The sequence below is a fragment of the Perca flavescens genome, chromosome 11, assembly GCF_004354835.1.
Source record: "Perca flavescens isolate YP-PL-M2 chromosome 11, PFLA_1.0, whole genome shotgun sequence".
NCBI lineage: Eukaryota > Metazoa > Chordata > Actinopteri > Perciformes > Percidae > Perca > Perca flavescens.
The window spans coordinates 17,321,034-17,347,539 of record NC_041341.1 but is presented as its reverse complement, the minus strand read 5'-3'; the positions used below and the strand labels follow the sequence as shown (position 1 = coordinate 17,347,539).

The 26,506-nt window shown below is 40.2% G+C and overlaps 1 protein-coding gene across 5 annotated transcripts in view; it reads left to right on the top strand.

Moving 5' to 3' along the window:
* The window catches only part of sytl5 (synaptotagmin-like 5), a 35,532-nt gene that overhangs the window by 5,276 nt on the left and 3,750 nt on the right, over positions 1–26,506 (top strand). For 2 of the 5 annotated variants that reach the window (XM_028591299.1, XM_028591296.1), the window contains exons 2-12: positions 14,413–14,764; positions 14,850–15,065; positions 15,875–15,987; positions 16,092–16,209; positions 17,431–17,574; positions 17,835–17,943; positions 18,047–18,176; positions 20,389–20,489; positions 21,134–21,229; positions 22,908–22,973; positions 25,116–25,294. In XM_028591299.1, coding sequence (XP_028447100.1) covers positions 14,646–14,764; positions 14,850–15,065; positions 15,875–15,987; positions 16,092–16,209; positions 17,431–17,574; positions 17,835–17,943; positions 18,047–18,176; positions 20,389–20,489; positions 21,134–21,229; positions 22,908–22,973; positions 25,116–25,294 — 1,391 coding nt within the window. In that variant the 5' untranslated portion in view covers positions 14,413–14,645. Of the gene's footprint in view, positions 1–11,236; positions 11,267–14,412; positions 14,765–14,849; positions 15,066–15,874; positions 15,988–16,091; positions 16,210–17,430; positions 17,575–17,834; positions 17,944–18,046; positions 18,177–20,388; positions 20,490–21,133; positions 21,230–22,907; positions 22,974–25,115; positions 25,295–26,506 lie in introns of those variants that run through there. The other 3 variants (XM_028591297.1, XM_028591300.1, XM_028591301.1) reach the window with 3 other exon arrangements.

Here is a 26,506-nt window from a genome sequence, read left to right as displayed (position 1 = left end):
GGTAATATTACTCTCTATTATTTTGATCAAACAATTAGATTATTTAACATATGATTTGCATTAATAAGACATGTAATGATATTTTAATGTCTTGATTAGAAATCAGTGAGAAAGAAATGATAAACGTGACTAAGAGTCTACAGCCATGCTAGCGGCTCTGTGAGTAACTTCAACACAGCGGTGCTTTAAGCTATTGCTAACATCAGCATGCTAACAATGACAACACTATAGTGTTAAGCAGGTATAATGTTTAAAGTGTTCATGTTCATAGTATAGCGCGTCAGCACAGGATGATGTTAACATTTACATTTTGTTAAAACTATTAATTAACACACGACAATTGATAACCACGATGTCTCTATATGAGAAATACTGTGATGATACATTTACATGAAGAGACGATAAACTGCAGTAGGTCAAAAGCTCATACAAGGTCAAGTGAATGAGTGAACCTATACCCCATGTTTATCTTCTTTCAAGGCATTAGACAACATTTTGTTCTTCATCAGGTCAAACCGAGCGTTTTTATCAGTTCAAGGTAGAAGGTCACATACTTAATGATGTCATTACAGGTGGAGACTCCCAGCTGTAGGAATAAAATAAAAACTTCTGAATGTCATTCGCATTTTAATCACATAATCCTGAGCATTAATCATTAGTTCCAGTAGAATCTTTCTTTCGACCTCGCCTATATTTGTTGTAAAGGGCGAAGTCAACATTGAAATGTCTGTCTTCACTGTAGAGGTTCTCACCACTGAGCTGAATTAGAATTTAGAAACAGGTTTATTGCCAAGTAGGTCTTCATTTTCTTTTGCCTTGGTGTTGCGGTGCATGACAGTCAAAATATACAATAGGAGAAAATACAAGCACCGCAATAAGCTATTTAATAAAAATAAAAATAAATGAATAACTTAGAATAAAGATATGTACATAAAGAGCTGTATGTGAGACTGGTATTACTTTTCTCATCTAACTCCAACAAAGTGAAAAAGCATATTTTCCTAAATGTCAAAATATTCCTTTAATTAATGACGTACTATCATTTATAGGATTATGACATGATGAGTATTTATTTAAAAAAACAAAAAACACCAGCCAAAAGGATTTTTCACAACTTGGCAAACCTTGAAATTGTTATTATTAATGGTTCATAACTAATATATACAGTCTTTATAAACGTTAATATAGCCATTACTACATCTTTATAAATGGTGTGTTATCAGAAAGTGCTATCAGGGAAGCAGCTAGCCGTGAAGTCCAAGTTGCTGAAGCATCTCTGAAGGCTCTAGGTACGTGAGAATTCAGTAATTGTCAGGATGCCCTTTGTGTGAAAAATGTCCAAATTTAAATTTACAGATCGCATGTAGAATTACTCTTGTTTTGTTGTTTAGAATTTTAGTTTCACAAGTTCTGTGTTTTGAATGAATGGCATGACCACATAAAATTCATTCAGCAACATGATCCTCAGCAAATAAACTCTATTGGCTTCTGATCAGTTTGGAAAAAGGTTACAAAGTGGATACCAGAAGTTCACTTGCCTAAAACATCAGCTTGTCTTAGCTTTTTATTCATTGATCCGTGCTGGAGGCTCAGCCAGTCCAGGCACTTGTCTTTTCCTCCAAACAATGAATTTCATTGTGCATCTGTCTCCTTGGTGTTCCAGCTCCCTAATGTACCCGCATATAGTTTTTAAAAAACTGAAATGACATAAGGCTAATCTTAAAAGAAAATCACAATGCAGCCAACATGTAGTTCAGTTGTTACACTTTGATTCATTGGCAATTTTAGACCCTTTTTTTTTAGACCCTAAATTTAATCTCAGCCCCCCTAAAAATTATAATAATAAAAAAATAAAATTAAAAAAGATTTATTTAAAAAAAATCAATTTTAGTGCTTCAAGTTAGAGTTTGCGACCTTGTCTGTTAGTGACAGAGGAAAAACAATTACAGTTTCAAAGGGCTTAAAACAGGTTTAATATCCTGTGTTGCTGTCGCCGATGCTATGCACCTGTAACCTAGTCAAGGAAAGGGTTAACAATCAGTTGGCCAATCGGAGGTGGTTGTGCCAGTCTCTATCTAATCCTTCATAAAGCAAAATTCTGTCAACAGCCATTAAAAAAAATCCCTTTTCTCCATGTCTTTCTGAATAAATAGTATGAATCAGGCTGTGAATGATATCTAAACAAAGCCCTGTGTAAAAAGTCTCCCAAATATGGAGAGGTGTGTCAGTAAGTGTTGTGAAGTTTAACGTTGGTAGTTCCCAGAGAAGAAGTTAATAATTGTATGGTGCAAATTAGAACCCAAATTGAAACGTAAGCAACTGAAATTGTTGAATGTTATAACATTGTGTCAAATTGGTCGTTATTACTGACTTGTGAAGTGTCAGGTTTAGTTCCATCATAGTGTAAATAGAGTCAAAAAAACGTTAGCTGATGTTGTTGTTCAGTAGCTAGCTCAGAGATTATCTATAGCTAATGAAATGACTGATTTAGCAGGTTTTTTTTGCATGGCACTGTATCCGTGTCACATTCTCATTAGGGTCTAATCCTAGAATTGCCCCTGCTTTGATTAATTGTAACACTGTTCTGTACACACAGTTTCAGAGGATTCCCTTCTCTCCATTAGCCGGTAGTGCATTGAAAAGACAAAGTGCTGCAAAATGTGGCAGGCAAGCAGCCATTAAACAGGAATGAGTGCTATGAAATATTCAGCCATGTTGGTGAAAAGAGAGGAAGCTGTTTATAATCTAAACGTCTCTCTCTTTCTCTGGGAAGAAGCAGCAGAGGCCATGACTGAAACTGGGTTAATGAGATCCAGCCTCGTTCTAAAAACCTCTCATCTCTTGTTCTTTAAGTGCTTGTTGTGACAACACGGAAATCTTTAACACGCTGAAAAACTAGGGTTAAGGGTTTTTCTGTGGAAAGTTTTGTCAATAAAGAGCACACATAATCACACTTTATCTTAGTTTTATCTGTTGGTCATTTCTGACAGAGTTCCTTAAAGATCTGATTTTTTTGTTAGATTTCAGATACTCTGCAATGATTACGGACGTGTTTATTGAACAACCAGACTTGAACTATCTCACAGTTTCTATCATAAACCTAAACAGTGCCAGATCTCTCTCTCAAAATCTGGGCCATTTCACTGCAGTTTTTGGCAAAAGAAATGCGCCGTTTATAATGCGGGCATGGGAAGAGTTGATTATGCTGAAGATTGTTTGTGGCTCTTCCGTCATCTCACCTGTCTCACAGAAAGCGCTTTACCTGCCTGTATAATCGCATAAAGAAACTAGAAGGGTACTGGCCGCTGACCATCACCAAAGCATGTGCTGTCTCACACTCTTAATGCAGGGTACATTTTTCAATTTGGGATCTCATTTTTACGATTATTCCAACGCTCCATGAATGCAGCACAAATGCCCTATCTAGCAATGTTACTTTAATGGGTTCTTCCTTGGCCCGTGCTACACCCTTCCACCGAGTTTCATGAAAATCGGGCCTGTAGTGTTTCCGTAATCCTGCTGACAGACAAATAAAACCAACAGACGGACAAACTGAACCAAAAACATCACGTCTGGATCGACGACCACTTGGCCTTGCAAAACTCGGTTGGTTTCAGAAAACGTAAACTAAATTTGAGCTAGCAAGCTCTGAAGTGCTGAAAATGCCACGTTTAGAAGACAATTTGGGTCGTGCAACAAGGCTGGAATGCTTGGTTCTTTCGTGGAATGATTGTAAAGATTGACCAAAAATATGTTTACGGCATTTACTCTTTAACTGGGACATTTGGGGCCGATTGGTGGGGGTTGATGTGGACAAAATACACACGCCGATACACTGGTAAGAGCAAATTACGTTTAACCATGTATCCAGCTATTTTAAATAGCTCATGTTACTGTAATGTGTGAACAGTGAACTTCATTTCATTTTTTATGTGACTTTTTCTTTTGCGTGGTGCAAATCTTCCACCAAAACAAGTTCCTTCCTGAGACCAATTTGCAGATACACCGTCGCTTAGTGCCGCCCAAGTGTGATTGGTTTAAAGAAATGCAAACAACCCAGGGCGTTTTTTTCTCCTATCCACAAGTGTATGTGTGGAGGGGCCAGACCTTACTGACCTTACGTGCTGTGGAGATAGGTCTGTCAAGCAAGACTATAGTTGAGATAATAGGCTGATTTATTGAAGATGCATTGAGGAAACCAGGTTCAATTTCCAATTATCGCAAAGTACAAGTGTAGAGGTCGTCTGGGCTCCAGGGCAGTTGCAGTTTATGACTAAACACATACACAACTAATGACATTCCCATCAGCTTCAGCTGTGCTTTAGTGCTAATTAGCAAATGTGAGCATGCAAACACGCTGAACTAAGATGGTTAACAGTACACCTGCTAAACATCAGCATGTTAGCATTGTCATTATGACCATGTTAGCATGCTGATGTTAGCATTCAGCTCAAAACACCACTATGACTAAATTAGATGACACGGCTGTAGATTTGCATACCAGAAACATTTAAGACATTTTAGAATCATGCAGAATTTAAGCCAGGTCGATTGTTGTTTGGCTTTTTTTTGTTTGATTTTTGACAGGACAGCATGAAAGGGGAGAAAGAGGGGGGGAATAACATGCAGCAAAGGGCTGCAGGTCAGAGCCGAACCCGTGGCCTCTGCATCGATGAGCAAACCTCTATATATGGGCGCCCGCTCTACCAACTGAGCTATCTGGGCGCCCGTTTGGCATTTCTTTGAAGGGTGCTTTGATAGTCCTAATATTCTCTGCAATATGTGAAATATTCAAGGCTGTAAAATCTGGAAAGCCTGTTTTGAGTGAAGACTTTGTCGTGCTTCACTGGCTTTAGACTTCACAGCTCAGGAAATTGTCTGAATCCTTTTTTTTTTATCTTTGGTGATGCAATTTTAACATAACAGGTTATTTTTAACATGAACGTTTTATAACACAGTATTGTTAAATAAAGCAATTTCCAAGAAAATACTAGCTCCATGCTACAGTGACCACAGTACTACTGCTGTGTTTTATCTGCTGTACGAGGAGGAGAAAAGTCTTTATTTTTTGTATTTTTCACACACTGAGGTTTTGTTTGATGAAAAATAAAGCTTTTAAGTTCAGAACACTTAACTTGCATTGAAGCCATCACTGAACACCTGATTTAACTTTCTTGCTCCTACTCCCTTCAAGCCCATATCTGCTTTTCTCTTCCTGGTAGTCTTTTATTCCTCCATTCACACCCAACAACATGACCAAATCATCCATTTTCAATCTTTGTGCTTTCTCTCTCTCGGTCTGTTTGGAGGAGTGGTAGCCTTTTCCTGAGCCCACGCTGCCCTTTCCTCTTAATTAGTGGGTGAAATGACACAACAACTCATCAATGCGAGGACAACGAAGCAGCATTCAGATAATACTGATGCAGGCGAGTTCAGTGAAGGTGAAAGGAGCAGGAAATGGAAGGAGTAGTGGGAGTAGACGAGAGGACAGCTGACAGAGAAGACCTAGATTAGGTTCACAGAGGCACTAACTTTGTTAGTTTGTTTTTCCTATTTTCTGCTCCATTGAGCCCTGCAGGAAACTATGGAGAACTGCCAGCTTGATAGGTCATTACTGGTGACGGCTCCTGTGAGGGTTATAATGTTATGGTGGCTGCGACATGTGTGCACCATGGCTGTAAGGGCAGCGTTTTAGATGTTAGTTGTGGTTTGGGCAGGACTTGCTTTAAACAACATTGGTGTCAAACAAAAAATAAAAACTGCAAGGGTACTCCGAGAGTGCAGACCTCCGCCAAGGCACGTCCTATCTCACAATGTTAATGCAGTGGGAGTTTTCGCAGTCGGGAACTAATGTTTCCGATTATTCTGACACCACATGAATGCAGCACAAACGCCCTATCTCTCAATGTTAAAGGCATGGTCACACATCCGCCCCATGATTTGGGTCCACTCCAAAATGTGAGTGGTTCTTCCTTGGCCCATGCTACACCCTTCCACCAAGTTTCATGAAAATCAGGCAAGTAGTTTTTCTGTAATCCTGCTAACCGACAAACAAACCGAAAAACCCGAACCGAAAACATAACCTCCTTGGCAGAGATAACAACTCTGAGTGGAGGAGGAAATGTTCTCTTTCTCTTTTTTTTTATTCCTCACACAACTACTTCTGTCACTTTTTGTGTCTACAAATGAGTGCAACACCATGAATGCCTTTCAGGAGAGACTGTCAGAAAGTGTGTGATGTTATCCCCATTTGAGCGATCATCATCTCATGCCCCTCTTTAGACAGACAACTTTTCATCCCCCGGCTTTGAGTGAGGCTGTTCGGAGCAACGACAAACACTTTTGCCTATAGACACAAGAACTAGTTTGTTTCAAGCGTACCCCGGCCTTCACAAAGTCAACCTTCTCTCCTGTGCTAATACTCATCTCCAGTCCAAGCATGCACAATTTGTAGACGGCCTGTTTAGTAATTAGATCTAAGGATTGGCTGCTATTATCGTGGATCTTTCTCTCAGCTGTAGCTTGACATCCCCACCCTCCCCGTAGACTCATAATCAGAGACAAAAGGCCAAATCTGGCGAGGACAGAATGCTAGTCACCGTTGCAAGCGAAAAGCTTGACGGATGTGAGTTGTTGATATTGCCGTCTGAAGTAGCTTCATTACCTTTGAGCCAGCCAAGTAATTAAGGTTTCAAATTGGATTCTGATTGACAAACCATGATGGGTGCTGTGTTTCAGCAGAGTTATTGACACGCAAAAAGTCCAGAGGATGATTGGCAGTGACACGGACGGTGTGTCTGACAGGTCTCCAAGCTGAGAGAGAGGGTTATTAGTACACTGCAGTGGTGCGGATATGTTATCTGCCCTGAGGGGTGTGTGTGTGTGTGTGTGTGTCTGTGGGGGGGTGTGGGTGTGTGTGTGTGTGGGGGGGGTGTAAGAGAGTGACAAAGCAAGAGACTGAAAAAGAGAGACAGACAGAGAGGTCACCACTTCAGTGAAAAGTACACACAGGCAGGGATACTTTTCCACTTGGACGAACAAGTCATGTATCATTTAACGTGTCTCTTCCTGGAAACCTCTCCAGTCTCCTCCAAAAGACACAAAGCTGCTCGGTCACTGCTTTATAAAGAGCGCTCTCAGTCTGTTGTCTGTTGTAGACTCACTGCTGGTAAATCTGATTGGCTTGACTCTCTGGGATTTATGTGAAGAAATCTATCGTAAGAGCTTTGCCCTTCATCTTGTCCTCTTACTTAAAAAAGCAATTGCATTTTATGTCTGCTAAGTGTTGCTGTGCTTTGATCATCACTACACCTGTCATTGTCACGATATTTCTCCCTGGATTTACTCCTTTAATAAAGGAGTTAGGCCATTTAACACCCTGCCTGGCTTCAACGTCCAGTTTGTTCTGCTGTCATGTGTGAGTCCTCCTTTCACTGAAGGCAATGGGCAAGTAGTGGTTGATTTCTCTAAATAATTCATGTTCAGATAGGAAGAACAACTACAAAAATGGTGGCTGTGGCTCATCTTTGGGTTGGTAATCTAGAATGGATCATCTGTGCATTCAAAAGAGAAATATTACAAAGTCTAGAAGGGCACTAGAGCGCAGACCTCCACCGAGGCATACCCTATCTCACAATGTTAATGCAGTGTGAATTCATGAGTCAGGAACTCATTTTTCTGATTATTCTGTCACCAAATGAATGCAGCACAAATGCCCTATCTCGCAATGTTAACAAAAGTGAAAAATAAATTGTGTCAGGGATTTGAATCTGCTCCAAAAATGATTGGGTTCTTCCTTGGCCCATGCTACACCCTTCCACCAAGTATCATGAAAATCGGGCCAGTAGTTTTTTCATAATCCTGCTGACAAACCCACAAACAAACCAAATTTAAAACATAACCTCCTTGGCGAAGGTAATAAAAATATTACAAATCAGAACTCAAAGGCAATGAAAATACATAAGCTGCACTAATCAATATTTTTTTTTTAAGATACCGAAGGATCAAATGAATGTGCAATATGAAAAATGTGTCAACTGTGTTCACGTCATTGGACAACTCAAATGGCTAAAAGTACTGACACTATATCCATTAAATTTGGATTTAAAGGATAAGTCTGGTGGTATTCAACATTTTTGGTATTGCTAATTTGTTAAGATGAAAATTAATAATGTGTTAGTCCGCCTCTTGATACTTTCAGACTTCCCTTCGTTGTATGTTCGTTGTATGTTGTATGTCGTTCGTGTAAATATTCGAGCTTTCAGGAGTTTTCGATGATGTGATGAGTATATTATACAAGTCGTGGTAAACTGGTAATTATGGTAACTCTCACATGGCATGACTGCAGCAAATGCCCGGATGTTGTTGGGTGTTGATAAAAGTACCTAGAGTCCAGAAAACACCCCAACTTGTTATAGCAGAAAATACCAAAGCGGAGATACATTATATTAGAATATGTTCTGTTCTCTGCTGTGTGCCGTGGCACCTGTGTAACTAGCTGTGAGATTTGTCAATATGGACCTTTGTTGATTAATAATTAATGTGTTCTACACTTAATGCATGTCTGCCATTGTGTAAGTGTGCGTGTGACCCATATAAAAGCCTGTGTTGGCTGACAGCCGTCGGCAGAAGGAGGTCTCTGGCTGAGCTGAAGTGACTTGCTGTTTAATGGTCACCAGAGACGCTCTCTGCCACTCATCATCACTGACTACTGCCATCTCACTTTAATGATTCAGGAGGAAAACGTACAGCATCCTGTGCATTACCACAGGGGGATTTAAGGGTTATACATTAACACAGAATAAGGGTTAACAGACTTGTGCAACTGTCTGTTACATGGAACTGGCAATTTGCTTAATTTATTAATGATCTGGACACACTGCTCTTCACACTGTCGCCACCTCTGTCAACATTGTGTGGTAGTGAACATGCTAGAAAGTAAATGAATAAATAAATGATCTGGAAAAGCCTCAGCCTCCTGGGAGATGAAGAATCTGCTGATACAAGGTGAAAGAACTACTGTATGATTTATTTACTATCTTTAAGGCAACAAATATCTGTGCTGCTGCCCCTCTCTGAAATAACAAGACTAAAGCTAAAGTTGAAGCTGATGAATTTTCAATTTAATGAGGATGTAGATGACCCACATTTCTGCAAAGATACACCACACACATAATGTTCTCTCAACTTTGTTTATCCTCCTGTAACACTCTCACAGAAAGATCTAGTAACCGCATTTACACAGAGAAAGGTGTGTGATACATTCAAAGCTTCTAAACTGATTAAATGTTGCTGCTCTTCTGCTGAGATCATTTTGAAGTTCAGGAGTGAACAAGAGGGAGGAATATGGGGGGGGCAGGTTGGCAGTCAATCATGTGATGGACATGCTTCTTTCATTTTCAACTTAACTTTGTAAGTTAATTTGGATGTGGGCGTATACGCAGACGAATATTATGTGCAACTTAATGCTCAAGTAACCAAATTACATTCACAAAGACTTCCAGTTAAACCAGAATTCCAGTAAGCAGCATATTCCAGCTTTAAGAGGTCTGACCGTTACTGCTTGTATTACATAACCATCTCAATGCATGTTTGTTGTTTAAATGGCAGGAGCACTGAAGCCTAGAGAGGAAAACCTTTTAACGTCATGATCACAGAGGTAATTAACATGCCTGTGATAGTGTGAGCGAAGCTGCATTTTTAAAGGGTTATTTCATTTCAAAAATATTCTTCATATTATAAATACACCCCATTAGAAGATCAAAACGTGCCAATGTGTCTCTCAGTACTTTTTGACTCTCTAAATACGTAAATCTTCAAAAGGCTCACAAGTGTAGTTTCATTCATTCAAGGCTCAGTTAATTCATTAATCAGCTGCACTGCAAATGTAATTTAAACAGGAGTAAATGAGGACTGTTTTCAGCCACAGCCATGGTGCTCTAGAGAGTATTTACAGCAGCAGGACGTTGTGTGATGAACTCATAATAAACTATAATACCCATGTTCATAGTAATAAAGGAAGATGCAACAGTGTGGCTCATCACTGTGTTGTTAATAGTTTTTGGACAGTTCATCAGACTTTGGCTACACAGAAAATACTTGGTAGTAGGAGGATCAATTTATTGTTTATTTGTTGGCAATAAGGAAAATATAAAAAATACCATCATACTTGTGTTTTAAAGCCCCACTGAGCTCTTGTTTCTAATAGTGCTGCTTAGGGCTGTAGCGATACTCTCACGATACGATACACGATATTCAGCTCACGATACAATATATATCTCGATATTCAGCCAACGATACGATTCAATATATTTCGATACACTTACATCATTTTCTGAAAGATTTAAAGGGGACCGAGTGATTTTGGTGACATCTTGTGAGTGTTCCATTTACTTGGATTTAATTAATTGAACTGAAAACATCAATTACACAATATATGTCTCTGACTGGACCGAGAGTCTACAGCAGGGATCATCAACTACATTTTTGTCAGAATTTTTCTAATCACTCTGGCGGCCGGACTTTCAAATAAAGAAAATAAAATTAATTTATACCTAATAGGCCTATTCTTGTTCGAAATTTTCACTTTCTTAATGTTACTATTTTTTAACATGTATTAGTGTGAGAAAACTCCTAAAAAACATGGAAACTCCATAATGATAACTGGCTCTTTAACTAGAAAAATATCTCAGACTAGGAGGCAGTTCACTGAGGAGTGATGGTTAAAGTCTGTGATTATGGAAACATTATTGTAGTATGCAGAATCCTGATTGGTGGAAAATGCTTGCAGAAAGAAAGGCTGTTGTCAGGTAAACATGTCACCGTCAAAGACGCTGAAGCGAAAAGTTGACGTGGAAAAGCCAGAAGCCCAGCTTTAATGATGAATGGACTGATAAGCAGGCTATGCACTCGTCATGTATGCCTCATTTGCAATGAAACGATGTTGTTGCAAAATAATACAACCAGCATCATCATCATCATCACTGAACATAACGATCGCGTCATTCACGTGCATATTAAGTAGCTCCAGATTGTCCGCTCCAGCGGAGAGTTTGGTTTGTTCAGCCAGCAGTGACGTTTACAAGAATTTGTCAACATTTCCAGATTCCCGGCAACCTAAGATAAACGGACTACAAACCGACAGCTTTTGTTTTAGCTTGTTTGTAAAAATTCGCTATTTGCAGAGTAGAGCTGTGATCGCGTAAAACAGCGCGGTGGACTGAGCAGATTGAAATATCGCTTTCTACATGTATGCCGGTCTACACAGGTGAGTGCATTGATAAGTATTGGCTTTCTACTCACAGAGGTTTAATTGTAGCCTATTTACAGAAAAGAGACCAGCGTGAGTTCATCTGCCCCAGCGGCCGTTGGTAACTCTGTATCGTTCCCAGTCAGGTGCTGCGTGTTTTAACCTTTAACACACACACATCTCGGCTCAGCGGTGTGTGTGTGTTTTAACGCACACACATCTCGGCTCAGCCGTGTGTGTGGAGCTCGGGCATCGCTGTAGGCTACATAATCCCGGCATGTGAATAGAGATGTAAATACAGGGGGCTGGGTTTTTGCTCTAAATGCTTGAAATGATAAATAACAGAACGCATTTTTTCCTCTTTACATTTTGTGAATTCATGATTATTCTGGGGGCCAGACTAAAAGCTTTGGCGGAGGGCCGCCAGTTGACGTTGGCTGCTCTACAGCGACACTAAGGGCTGGCTGACCAAATCGCTCTTCCTGCAACGTGAACGGGGGTAAACACGGGGGATATGACTGGGACTTATGTATCAATACTCGCGGCATAAAAATCGATACTTTCTTGGGGGAAAAAATATCGATTTATATCGCAGAATCGATAAAATTGCTCAGCCTTAGTGCTGCTATTTGCATATGCTTCATCCAAAGCAAATAACCTGGTGTATGAAGCACAAACATAAACCCTTTTGCAATCTTAGGACATAATAAAATAAAATGAGTCATCTAACACTGTTAGATCCCATGAAACTGTTAACATTTGAAGGTTTTCCTTCTAGCAGAACAGCCCAGTATGGAGCTACACACAGTCAGAGACTGAGATGAAGGTATTGTTCTAAAGGCATCGCGTGACCTTGTTTTCTGACTTCAAACTCATATTTTGCCCAGTATTTCTGTTTCTGTTTCTGTTATTTCCAGTTAGGCCGACTAGGCCTAACTGGTGGTAAAATGCCAAATAGTTACTAACCACCAAGCAGACCACAATGTGGCTTTGTGGCCAGATGTCCCCCAGTGGAGCCCAGATCCATTACATGTTTGAATGACATGAATTGTGGAAAAGATGAAAACCTTCCCTGCACTGTGTTGAGAAAGCAAAGTGAGTCACCGTGCTTTCCCCGGAGCTACATTATTAGTGCAGAGCTGAGAAGTGAGTGTGTTTCCTCTGCTCAGAAGCCAAAGTTTAACTGTCTCCTGACTCGTGTTTACTCAGGGCAGAGAGAACGACATTGGGAATGTATGCAGTGTGTACTCAGGGAGGGCTGTGTCAGGAAACACGCAACACACAATTCAAACTCTAGACACTGTGCTCTACAGCACGTCTGTAATATGGTAGAGGCTCAGATAAATATTGGTTTCGCTTTATTGATGTTGTTGAGTATAAGTCAGCACAGTACGTCAGAAGTATCATGTGGCACAGCTGCTTGGACTTTTCTGTGTGGTTATAATCTGCATTCTTGACTTCCTGCTTTACATACACCATCACTAGCCAATTTATTAAACCTAGCAAAGCTAATGTTTAATACAACAGTGCTGCAATAAATCCTACATTCAATTGTTTTGTAGAGGTGTTCATTCAGCTTTATGGTCATTTTTGTATTGCATTGTGTGTAGGCTACTGAGCTGTGTTTCTTAGATTTCGCATTTGTATGAATTTAGGCACACTTAATATTAGAAGCACCACAAACTACATCCTCCAAATACCCTATAAAGTTGAATTAACTTCATATAAACACCTTTCTAAGAGATTCAACTAAAACAGAACTGACCTGACCTCAGTGAGTAGTTGAGCAAGGCATATCTATATTCAGCAGTTTGAGTCTTTTAAATGCAAAGATATCTGTAAATCACTATTATTTCCTCTACTAAATCCCCATATCACGCTTTAAAGGTGAAGGAAAATCTCTTTGTTGGTTACAATGCAGCTGCAGTTCAGTTCAAAATGCGATAATCACTGATGTCATGATGTGCCTTTGGTTGCAAATGAAGCTGAGATGATGTATGCCAGTTTATTAGTGCTAATTCATGTAAAGTGAAGGGAAGAGGCGAGAGAAGAAAGGATGAGGATGAAAGAGACTGTAATGAATAAGGACTGAAGGAGGCTGGTGTGTGCTTTTGAAGATCCCTCCACTCCATTCAATTTTTATTTCCTAACTTCATTTACACAAGCATTGGCAGAATGTTGTCTGTCTCCTCAGCACCTCATATAATCCCATATATTAGTTTCTGATCTGCACGTTCGGTTTCATTGACAGCATGGAAAGCCATTTTTGTGCAAATCAGGTTATTTACAACAGTTTACTTGCAACTAGAGTGAGAATCTCTGTGTGTGTATTCATGTATAGCATTCAAATCTCTTCATTTCTCTGAGTAACAGTGGCGTCAGAGTAAATCAGAGTTTCTGTGCACACTGCGGAAAACAAGAGTCTACAGCCATGCTAGCGGCTCTGTGAGGCTCTACTTTGGCACAGCAGTGCTTTGAGAAAAATGCTAATGTCATGTCCATCCCCTTATGTTAGTGTGTTAGCATGCAAGTATTGAGTCATTAAATAAAGTATTGGACAAACTGAAATTTGAAACTGCTGATGGTGCTAGATGAAAAAGTTAAGGGATCCCCAAAGTTATTAAACATCATCCTGGGCAGGGAATGGATATTTCTACCAATTTTCATGGCGATCCATCCAGCAGTTGTTGAAATATTTCAGTCTGGACCAAAGACGAGGACCGACAGACTGACATTTCCATCCCTAGAGCCACGCCACTCGCATAGCTAAAATGTCAGTCTCTTTGCACAAAAGCGTCTGCCAATTTAATATTATATTATGTGTGAACTGGCATGCAGGTGTGCTGATAATTAGATCAAGTCTTGTCATGAATTGCAAGGAAAGATAGAGCTTTGGTAATATAAGCTGAGAAATGGGGGTGTTGTGCTATGAATGTCAGGCTTGAAGACTAATTGGGAGGTTGTTGAGCTGTGGTGCAGCTGTCAAATGTCTACCAATTACTTGTTCTTCCTCTGGTAATCTTGTAAATCATTAGATTATTTTACTTAATGCTTTTTACATTAGAAAAAGACAAGCACTTCAATGAACAACCCATCGTTTTCTAAGTTATTAATGTCGGCCATGTTTTACTGACTTCCCCTTGTGTCTGTTTGACCTCATCTAGGCTTCCTGAGAGTGGTCACCTCTTGTTAGCTTCCACAAGAAACAGAAGATCGGAAGAAGAAACACTGAAGGGACAAAGTTCAGACTATGCCCGCTCTAGAAGAACAACCCAATCGTGGGCAGAACATAACCGAGAGAGGAGCACTTTGCAGCAAAATGTAGTTTTTTCTGCCTTTTTCCATGCAATACATCTGCTTGGCTGATTTAATTGGCCGAGTGTAGACTGAGGGACCAATGGAGCAGGTCGGGGAGGATTTGAACCTCTCCTTTCTGCTGGAACATGAAAGAGACATTATCCTGAAAGTGCTGCAGAAAGATGAGAAATTGAGGAAACGAGAGGAGAAAAGGATACGGTAAGGACTTCACGCTCATATCACGCTCCTCTCACGCTGAGTTTTCTTTATGTCCCTTCATGTTTTCCTTTTTTCTACCCTACAGGAAGCTTAAGAATGAGCTGCTGGAGATCAAACGAAAAGGTTCCCGTCGAGCCAAGGAGCTGGAGGAGCGACAGTGCGCTCGCTGCCTGAAGAGTTTGGGACTCATCTTTGACCGCGGAGATCTCTGCAAGGAGTGTCAGCTACGCATCTGTAGCGACTGCCGTGTAACAAATCCCAAAGCACGCCAGTGGAGGTGTAACGTTTGTGCCAAGATCTCGTAAGTGCGATGCCTTGCAGGGACCAAACCGCTTACTGTTTAGAAGAGGAATGGTCTCCAGATGGTTTGGATCAGATGGTTTATGACACCAAATCTTTTTCCATGCCACCCACTTTGGGTACCACTGGTTTATACACTATATTCTAGACAAAGAAGTGATGTGAGATATTACAGCTCTGCTACAATGACCTGTTAGGAACGAACTACACCATTACTGGCAAACATCAGGGTTTTGTGTCTGTTCATGGAAATCAATTAACAGTGGGTTCTTTCTACAATCACTTTGCACACTCAACATACACACAATACAAATTAAATCCCAGAAATAGAAGAGATACAAAGTCCTCCACCGCTGCTAGTCTGAATAATCACACTGTGACCGCAATATGTTTTTGAGTGAGTTTAGTAACAAGTAAAAAACTGCTTGAAGTATGCAAATGTTTGCAAATGCAAAAAATTTTAAATAGTTAATCCATCCATTTTCTGTTGTTTAATGATTAATTAATGATATTATTAGGAATTATTGTAACACAGCTAAATTACTGACAACAATGTGATGTCAATACCTTATGCACTTGATTGATAGTGTTCATGCTTTGGTCAGTATAACTGTGAAACAGGTATTAAATTGCATTGTGTATGATATTTAAAAAAAAGTCTTTAAAAGTCTTACATTTAACTTTTTGAACACTGCAGAAACCCTAACTCACTGATTGATGATATTTAAGAGTTTTGGTGGATTTTTCATTTATACTTTAGGTATGTTGAGGTGTTGAATTCCCAGTAATAGCTGGATGGTGTGTTTGCAGGGAGCTGAAGGTGGTAACAGGAGAGTGGTTCCTAGAGGAGCGGTCCAAGCGCTTTGAGCAGGGAGTGCCAAGTGGTGACGTGATCAAACAGACAATCATGAGTAGTCCAATCAGTGAGTTTCCCCATTGTTCTGTTAACCAAACCATAATGATTAGGTGGAGTACTGTAGGATATAGGCAGATTGTATTAATGTATTCTTGATGTTTTTGACATCAGTCCCAGAAAAAAAGTCAACAGAAAACCAGTCAGCCACTTCTGAGTCAGAGAGACCCAACACCCCGAAATCCAACAGAAGTGCAATACTCAACATTGTGGATGGTGCCAGGAAGAAAGGGTAAGTAGTGGAAGTATAGTACAAAACAGATCAATTTATGTTCATACAAACACATATGTATTCTGAATTTAACAGGGGTTACTCACATGAAAAATTCAAGATGCAGTAAACGGAGCGGACAGGATAAAATCATCTTAAGCCACATTTGAAAGAAATCTGCGGTGTGTTGAGGACTCGCCTCAGTACCAAGGCATCAGAAAAGATCCGGTGGAAGCTCATTTGATTTTACAGACATCCTGAATGCATTTTAAAATACATTTAGCAATGCAACACAGAAGTAATTGGATTGTGCCGGCTAGCATCGCTCCTTATCTTGGCTGCACTCTCATGGTTCCTGAAGGCATCACCGGGATTCAGACAAAGAAGCCATAGACAAAAAACTTCAAAATAACAAGAAGCTGTGATTATTTTATCAGAGTGGTGGCTGCTGAAGATTTCTAAATAATTCAATACAAATTTAAACATGACATTCAAACAAAAGAAATATTAAACATTTTTATTGAATGTGTCTTGTTGTAGGAATGTTTAATATTAATAAATTGTGTTACTGCGCCCTGTTCACAATTTTAGAGAAAGCACAGATATGAATTATTTGAATCTGCATATGAATCTAAATCTTTATTAAAAATGGCAGAATTTTTGACAATCATGTAAGTGTAGTTGTAAAAGACAAATAGATAAAAAGTTTTCGCAATGTTAACATTCTAACATTTGCAAATTAGCGCACAAAACATCTCACAAAAAAAATGTCAATATCATGTTGGTGCTAGTGGAAAGGTCAGAGAATCACTAACGTCCGTAGGATTCATCCTCTTGGGACCATGAATGTCTTTACCAAATGTTGTGCCAATCTATCCAGTAGATGTTGAGATATTTCAGTCTGAACTGAAGTGATGGACCTACCGAGAGACTAGCGTTGCCGGACCTGCAGCCACCGTGTAGCTTTCCTCTGCAGGATGCAAACTGTTGAGTTCAGTGACTGAGATGATGTTGATAAAGCAGAGACACAGTGTAATAACTCTGCATTAATGGGCATGAGTTTAATACGTGTGTGTGTGTGTGTGTGTGTGTGTGTGTGTGTGTGTGTGTGTGTGTGTGTGTGTGTGTGTGTGTGTGTGTGTGTGTGTGTGTGTGTGTGTGTGTGTGTGTGTGTGTGTGTGTGTGTGTGTGTGTGTGTGTGTGTGTGTGTGTGTGTGTGTGCGTGCGTGTGCGCGTGTGTAGAAGGATGAAGATGGATAAAAAAGGCAGCCGAACGACCTTAAAGCCAGAGAACGAAGTCAACAGCGTCAGTGTCAAATCCGCTTCGGATGGAGAGACTCCTAGCGTACGGAGCGTTCGCTCTGCTCAGAGTCCACGTTCAAACAGGTGTCCATCCACACTACCCACAAACAGACTGAACTGTGTACTGTATACCACTTACATACTAACATTTAACACTTCAAATTCACAATAAACAATGCCCTACTGAGGAACACATTAAAACAAGCAGCCAAAGAGTCTCAGGCAGGTTACTTCCCACAAGTGTTACACAACTTTGCAAGACTTAAATTGATGTTCATTCATGATGAAGGTAATGTCATGCATGGTAAATACTTGTTGATGACCGGTTTCTTTCTGGTTTTAAGGGGCGGTGCGGTGGCCTTGGAGTCCTCGGGGATGCCTATGGTACCCAACAACCTGCGTTTCCAAACTCCGGACAGATCCTCCATTACGAGCGAAAACCGGAGGGTCAGGGTCAGCAACTGATACACACATAAAGTAACACACTGGGGAAAACTGTGCAGATTAAATTGTTATTTTAACAGCTTGGGTGTGTTGGATTTGTGTTTGCACGCAGCCTGACGGAGCGGAGAGTGTTGCCAGCGTACACCCCAGTGACAGTGCGCCTGAGAAAAAAGCTACGGGCCATCACAGGACGAATTCGGACGCCCCGACCATTTCTGTGTCCAGGGCCTCGGTTTCATCAGGTACCTCCACTGCAACAAACGCGTAGCTTATTTGCTTCACATTGAAGTGGCATGCTGTTGTCTCAGCTTCACAGCTCACACACAAACATTGTTCATATCTGAATCGAGTTTCAGGATGTGTTAGAGACAGCAGTATCACATCAAAGGTGACAGACTAACCAGAGCAGTGCAAAAATACTCAGCTGCTCTTCAACTCAGCACCTCGTACAGGACGAAATTCTCCTTCTGTCGGGAGCAGATGTCACGTCTTCACAAATGGCACTATTAACTTACACCCCCGTCACTGCCTGCTGTTCTTCATGTGTTGAACTCTCCCCTTTCCTTTTTAAAGTATAATCTCCTCCACTTTGTCTCTCTCGCTTTCAGACCCTCTATATCCACTAGAAACAGCTGCTAAGAAGTGTGTCAAGACTTTTTAAAATGGCTCTGATTAGTGTCGAGGATCTCCACTCACGCCTGCAGATATATCGGACCGTATTTGCAGTATTGTACTTATATACTGAAGGTGGTAGCATTGAATTTCCAGTTTTAGGATAGATTTTTAACATCCCAGTACTTTTCTATAATTGTATTCATACGGCTTGTGCCTGACTATATGGTTGATGTGCTCCAAAGATACAGTTTGTCCCTGGAGGAGTCCTCAGATTTTCATGCTCTGATGCTCACTGTTTCAAAATATTTAAGTCTATTTACACTTCAAATAAATTAATGTGCAATAACTCAAAATAATCCATGGTAATAATTCAGTGTGTATATGTAGATTTGTATATGTGTGTAGTTTGTGTATATAGTAGAGCTGGGCAAAATATCGATATTATATTGATATCGTAATGTAAGACTAGATATCGTCTTAAATTTAGGATATTGTGATATGACATAAGTGTTGTCTTTTCCTGGTTTTAAAGGCTGCATTACAGTAAAGTGATGTACTTTTCTGAACTTACCAGACTGTTCTAGCTGTTCTGTTATTTGCCTTTCCCCCACTTAGACATTATATCCACATCACTGATGATTATTTATCTAAAATCTAAGTGTGAAGATATTTTGTCAAAGCACCTATTGTCAACCCTAGAATATCGCCGCAATATCGATATCGAGTTATTTGGTCAAGAACATCATATCTGATTTTCTCCCTATTGCCCAGCCCTAGTATATAGTGTGTACATCTTTTTTGTTTTTACATTTACATTGCGTCTGTCTTTGCCTTTTTTTTTTTACAAAGTTTGGCTCTGAGAGATATGCACAAAAATTTGCAATGTCCCTGTACTGTGCCTGTACCTGTGACGTCATCTTATGGCTCGTGCACCTCGCGCCGTGAACATCACCGTGACCATAAACCTACCTTTAGTCTGGTGCTAGAGCCGCGTGCTATTATTTGCTTAGCCTAAAGACTGCGTTGCTGACTATCTCCAAAGTTCAAGTATGCCTTCCAGCTTTAAAGCTAAACAAGTAGCATTCCCTTTTGTTTAAACTGTACATAAGCAGTCATTGTATGCCTTTTTTTAAACCAAAAACACAAGCAAACAATGCAAAGTAAAACAAAGCAAAGTGTAAGGAATGGATTAAATAAACAACAATAAACTGCAATCGTTAGCTTGTCCAGCTAACTAAGAGTCCCTTAAATTACCACAAATTACTCCTTAATCGACCCCTGAAACAAAATACCAAGCCCTTTAATGTTAGATTAAGGTGTTTAGTGCCATATATCCCATAATTTTTCTATTAATTCAAATAGTTAGTCCTCCTTATTTCAGCAAAATCGGTTACCTGCTAGAAATGAGAGGCATCTTTTTTCTTCCACTCTGAATAATGACTATGCATTTTCAAAGGTAATCTGCACCTGCTTCCGAATCTAGCACCAAATTTAACAAAAAGACATGGGAGATGGTTTCTATGTTTTTGTCATAACTAATTTCCCAGTGTTGAACTAATCCTTTAAATTATTAGCTCTTTCTTTCTAATTGCTCATTTTACTCTTAATGTGAAGCACTTAAAGCTACACTTCTTGCTCATTAGGTACAAACATCTTTGTTGTTACCATTACATGGAGACTAAACAACCCTCTACCCTTTTTTTTTTTTTTTTTATTGTCCGCTTGTACTGTGTTTGTGTTTGCCTTCCAGTCCCTCAATCTCTTCAAACAGCATCTTTGAAACTACTTTTTTTTTCTCTCACTCCTCCTCTGCATCCCCCATCTCCCTCCCTGCACTAGATCACAGTCGCTCAGAGATGGACCTGTCAGCTCCTGGTTCTGAACCCAGTGACGACGCCCCCAGTCTCAGGAGCCGTTCAGTCCCCAGGCTTAACAAAGAGGTAAGCAGTATCACCCCTTCCTTCTTCCTCCTTCAGCTGTATACCTGCACACTGATCACATATTTGGTTTCTGCAACAAATTCACCACAGGAACACAATCACAGAAAAAAAAGCACGCAGCCTGCCTTTTAATATGCACATCTAAGTATACTGTTTGTCCATTTTGAGCTCAGGATCTGTGGGCTGATAAACTCAACGTGATGCATTAGATGTGGGGCTGAATGTTAATTTCACTTCAGAGCTCACTTCAAAAAGCATGACATGCATCTAAGCGGCTGTAGGCTGAAAACAGGTGGAGGATCTGATGGTCAGTATAGGGCTGCTTTGTCTCTGTGTTTACTGAGTGGTCATTTGCATTCAAAGCCCAGGCACACGGACACACACACACACAATTTCTTTTACTCATTCATTCATGCTCAGAACTTTACTGCAAACCCAATGACATTGTGATTGTGCGTGTGAGAAACAAGTAAACAAATTACCGCACTCTATCCTGACTTGTCTGGTCAAATTTATGGAAGCTGGCCTGCATCCACCCACACAGGCAGCTCTGTGTGGAAAACTGTGCAACCTACAAAGACTCTTTGGCCAGCTTCCCAGATGCCATCTCCCTTTTGATTAAATCTGAATGCTGTCATCCGCAGGAGTTTTCTGATGAGGATGCGGAGGAAGACATCGATGCCCTGATGTCGGCTCACAGCAAGACTGCCAACCGACGCTTAAGCAACACGCTGTCAACGGTAACACCCATGTTAAAGCTAGTATTCTGGGAAGTCCTGTGTCTTGACACACAGGACAAACATGTACCTGTGCATATATACTATCACCGTCACCTGATACGTGAGTCAGGCCGCAGGCGTCTATGGTCTGTGGTTGACTGTGTAAACATCTATTCTATGGTAAACATACAGTAGTGTGAACTTTGGGGACAGCTTGGGTTGCAACCACCTTCCTCTGCTGCTGCACGCTTAGGAAACCTGCAGCATTTACATAAACTAACTTGACTTGAGGGTGACTAACATGTTGCAGAAACATATTTTAACATAGGTTAATCTAGTGTATGTATAGGGTAGTTTAGCACACACATTATCTCACCTACCCCCTAGGTATCTAGCTGTGAAGACTTTTGTGCCAAAGGTTTGATGATGTGTCTGTATGTCAGTTCTTGTCAGTTCTGTTCATCTTAAATTGGCCCCCTTTTTTACTTTACTTGATTTCCCATGTTTACACTTGAGTTTACTTTGAGCACAGTTGACTTGGTCATACATGTTATTTTCTCACAACCAACCACTACCAACTGTCTATTTCATAGACATAGTAAACGTCAAGGAGGAACTACAATTCTTCCTCAATCTGACTGTTGCCCTGTGTGTGTGTGTGTGTGTGTGTGTGTGTGTGTGTGTGTGTGTGTGTGTGTGTGTGTGTGTGTGTGTGTGTGTGTGTGTGTGTGTGTGTGTGTGTGTGTGTGTGTGTGTGTGTGTGTGTGTGTGTGTGTGTGTGTGTGTGTGTGTGTGTGTGTGTGTAATTTGAGAACTGCATCGGGAAACATGTGAGACCAATGTCCTGCTTGTCTGACGTTTATCATGTCATCTCATAAATGACTAACGGTCGTCACTGAGCTGCTGTTTTCAGTATGAATGGAAGTGGAAGGAGGTGATGAGGGACATTATGCAGATAGTTGAGTCTGCCGTTGAATCGAGCTCTCATATACTCAGCCCGCTGTTGCATGATTCACCTCATGGAGGGCTGCGGATAGTAAATGAAACCCCAACTGAAGTAGTATTAGTGCCATTTCTTTTAACAGTGCTATTCACATCACTGGTTAGATAGTGATTTTCAAGCTTTAGAGAAACCTTTTTATATTCTATCAATTCAGTTTTACTGTTACCAGTATAACAGCTGAGGCAAGTAGTGGACAAATTAAATGATTTCATAGACATAGTAAACGTCAAGGAGGAACTACAATTCTTCCTCAATCTGACTGTTGCCCTGTGTGTGTGTGTGTGTGTGTGTGTGTGTGTGTGTGTGTGTGTGTGTGTGTGTGTGTGTGTGTGTGTGTGTGTGTGTGTGTGTGTGTGTGTGTGTGTGTGTGTGTGTGTGTGTGTGTGTGTGTGTGTGTGTGTGTGTGTGTGTGTGTGTGTGTGTGTGTCCAGCATGTTGGTTCCAGATGAGTTGTAATCTCTGTGGTTTCATCTGATAATCACCATGGTAACAGTGTGTAATGTGGGTTCTTGCTGTGCTGCTGTAGACGGGGCTTCTGCAGTTCCTCCTCAGGGGCCGGGGGGTCTGTGCTCAGGGTCTGCCTCGATCACTAATACATCAAAGAGCTCAGATCTCTCTTCTTCTTCTCTTTTTCCTTCCTTCCTTGGTTCCTTCCTTCCTTCCCCCCGTTTATCTTATAAATGAATCTGCTGCTAGTCTTCCACCCCTGGCTCAGAGAGAAGGTGGGGGTACCTCAATGTCCCCGACTCAGATGCTGAGACTGTAAGTCTCCCCTTCAACATTTGTGCATGCATTTATATTCACCACTACATTATAAAACAGTTGAAATGCAGCAATAAAGCACCAGAGCACAAATATTACATACAGCTTTAATTCATGTATACTGAGTTTTCCTAAATTTACCGGTATGTTGAGTCTGTGCTCAAACTTGCTTTGTTTCAATGTGATGATAACTACATCTATTTCCATTAAGTCACACACATTCAACTTTAAGTCATTAATCACACTGGCTCCCAGCAGGATATAAATGGGTAGACTTTCCAGGAGAAGTAGCACAGTGTGGCTTAACTCTGGCTTTCTTTCCTCAGTGTTCTCCAGACAGCATTATTATTATCAGTGAATTATACCAGTTAAATCCTGTCCAGAGTCATGTGTGCAAGGCAAAATTACCTGCAGTGGTTGTTAACAATTTGGAGTCTTTTTTTCATGAAATATGTTTTGCAGGTGCACAATATGAGGAGGCAAAATGTGCTCATTAAGCTCTCTAATTTGGCAATCTATGAAACTCAGGAGATGCAGCTGAGCAGGTCACTCACTGTTTCGACAGTCAACGTGAAGTTCACTATGGATGTTAAAGAAAAATAGATATAAAGAAAAGAAATCAACATTTTATACTAAGTGAAACTATAAAAGCATAATTCCCTCAAGAAAATCAGTGGCACTAATGTGCTTCCACCTCATCATTTAATTTGTTAATTCATAAAAGATATAATCTAGTCAAGTCTGCTCTATTACTCATTCTTTCATATAAAGTCACCTTTCCAACCTCTGTCAGTCATTTCTGAAAAGGAATAATTTACAGTTCATCCCATCATTATTACTTTCAAGACCCAGTAACACAGATAGTGCTTTTTGGACATAATACAAACTACAAACCTGTGATATGCACAATATAACAGTGAATCTATCCAGAATTTTTGGATTTTGGTCAAAATGTCATCTTTTTACATGATAAAAACCTATTCATCCAGGCAAGCTTCACTGAGCTGAGCTCTCTAATTATCCCCCTTGTGTCCAGTAGGCCACTGAATCTTTTGAAGCCTAAAGTCTACAGTTTACAACCTTGTTGGGGTGCAGTTGTAGCAATGTACATTTTTAATGGCATGAACCTAACATTTAACATTACCATGTATTGCTACATATTCAAGTTCATAAAGGGCTGCAACTGTTTTACCATATTTCATCAGCATTATATAATACCATAGATGTTGTTGTTTTCTTTATCTTACCCCGTCTCGCTTTCATGCTTTACTAGTGCAGTGCCTGTTCAAAATCTCAAAGCCTAATTGCTTGGGCTGTGGTATTGCAGTTTTCTCGAGAACCGCTCAGCCAAACATCTTCACACTCGACACATCGCTCCCTTGGGTCCTGAGCAATACCCCTGCCATGACATAGCTGCGTCTCATACCCAAGTCGTGCTTTTTGACTCCAGGGTCAAAAAGCACCATCCAGCAGCAAAAGTGAACTGCATTTTTCAAACTACAGGCACCATTCACACACGCAGTCATAGACCGGTGGCCAAGGCTACCATACAAGGTGCCACTTGCTTATCAGATAAACATTCATGCACATTCACACACCCAAGGACACTTTGACATGTAGACTGCGCGGGCCAGGGATCGACCTTCCGATTGGGAGATCACTGCTCTACCGCCTGAGCCACAGTCGCCCACCTGCAAGGTGGTCAGAAACCCCGGGGCAATGCACTTAGTGGAGGTACTAATTTCCAGGATAAGAGTATAAGTCACTTGCTATGACATACTGTAACCACCGCGGTATCTGTAGTAGCTGTAAACCGCTGCGGACGACATGCTCGACTCTGCAGAACCCTGAAGCCCTGCCCTACTTCTGCACACAGCTGGTCGCTTTTTCACTCAAAGTTTATTCATATTGGTGTCCAAATTGCACCAAACTCTGACAAATTTGAAAATACACCTACTTAGTGTGAATCAGATGAACGGGTCTCGAGATATGCAAAGGACTAACCGACACACAGAGATTCCTTGCTTTATAGTTGTAGATACCTCATGTCATGTTTTCTTTCTTCACCTCTTGAACTCTCTTTTCATCCCTTGACCTACTCCCCCTCTCACCTCTCCACTTCTCTTATCTCGGGCACAACAGAGTAGTATAAACAGCATGATGAGCATGTACAGTGAGACTGGTGACTATGGCAACGCCCGGGTGAGCGGCGAGATCCTGCTGAACATCAGTTACAGCTACAAAACCGGGGCTCTCAACGTCCTGGTGAAAGAGTGTCACAACCTGGCAACAGGAGATGAGAAGAGGCAACGCACAGACACGTAAGAGTGCAAAAACACACGCACACACAGATACCCAGATAATAAAAGCTTATCTGCTATATTGGGAGGGCTAAGTATGTGTGACCGTCATTCTTCTTGAAGGAATATACCTACATGTTGGGAAATACTCACTGTTCGAGTTAGATGATAAATGTTAATATGTGAGTTTTATTTTCTGTGAGTTAAGTAGTGGGATGTTTCCAGGATGGTTTTAGCTTAGCTTAGCACAAAAACAGAAAACCGAGGGAAACATCCTCCAGAAAAAAATATACACCTTCCAACAACTTTGTCTCATATCTTAGCTATCAAGAGAATGCATCCAAGAGTCACCTGGGTTTTAGCTAAGCTAATAACTTTACTGTGATGTCTTTTCATTTAAGTCTGCGTACTCTGCTGTTATTGGACAATAAGTAATGGCAAAACTAATAAGGCACACTTTGTTAAGGGTTTGTTTATTTTTGACCTTGGAAATATTAGCTTGACAAAACCAATCCCAAAAACCAAGTAAGTTTCACTTACTGTATTAGCTTTTTATGGAGCTTTAACTGTATTGCAGCAGCAGATCAGCGGATGGAATATGCTCAGATTATTATTTTATCATTATTTTATTTTTTATTCTTTGTTTATATGTTTACTGACGGTTTATCAGTTATTATAAGCCAACAATAAGAGCAATCCTTTGGTTGCCAGGTTCTGAAATTATTTTTTGCTTTTGAGTCAATATTGATCAATTCCTTAATTTTCTCCATTTCTAACAAGCCATCAAGTCTGCAGTTGTAAATAAGTAGTATAATAAACCGTTGTAAATAGTAAAAACTTGTTAATAAGTAGGTCAACCAACACCATCCATTTGTTACAACTGATAAAACATTTATGAAGGGTGAGGTATTAGAAAGTGGTAGCAAAATAAAAAATAACTAATTAACTGACAATGTTTTATTTTCTGTTTCTTCACATGCTAAATACACATGAACCTAAAAGAAAACAGCACTTTGATGGAGTTAGGCTGTATAACTAAACAGTTACCTCTAGATTAAATTTAATATCAACCTCTTCATCTAACTCCTGGTAAAAAAAAAAGCAAAAGAAATTAATTTTCTAAAATGAGTATCCAAGTTGGTTTTTAGTGCTTTGGTTGTTTTTAATAGCTAATATCAATTTTCCAGTAAATGTTACTATCAACAGTTGTGTTATTTTTACTTGTTCAGACTA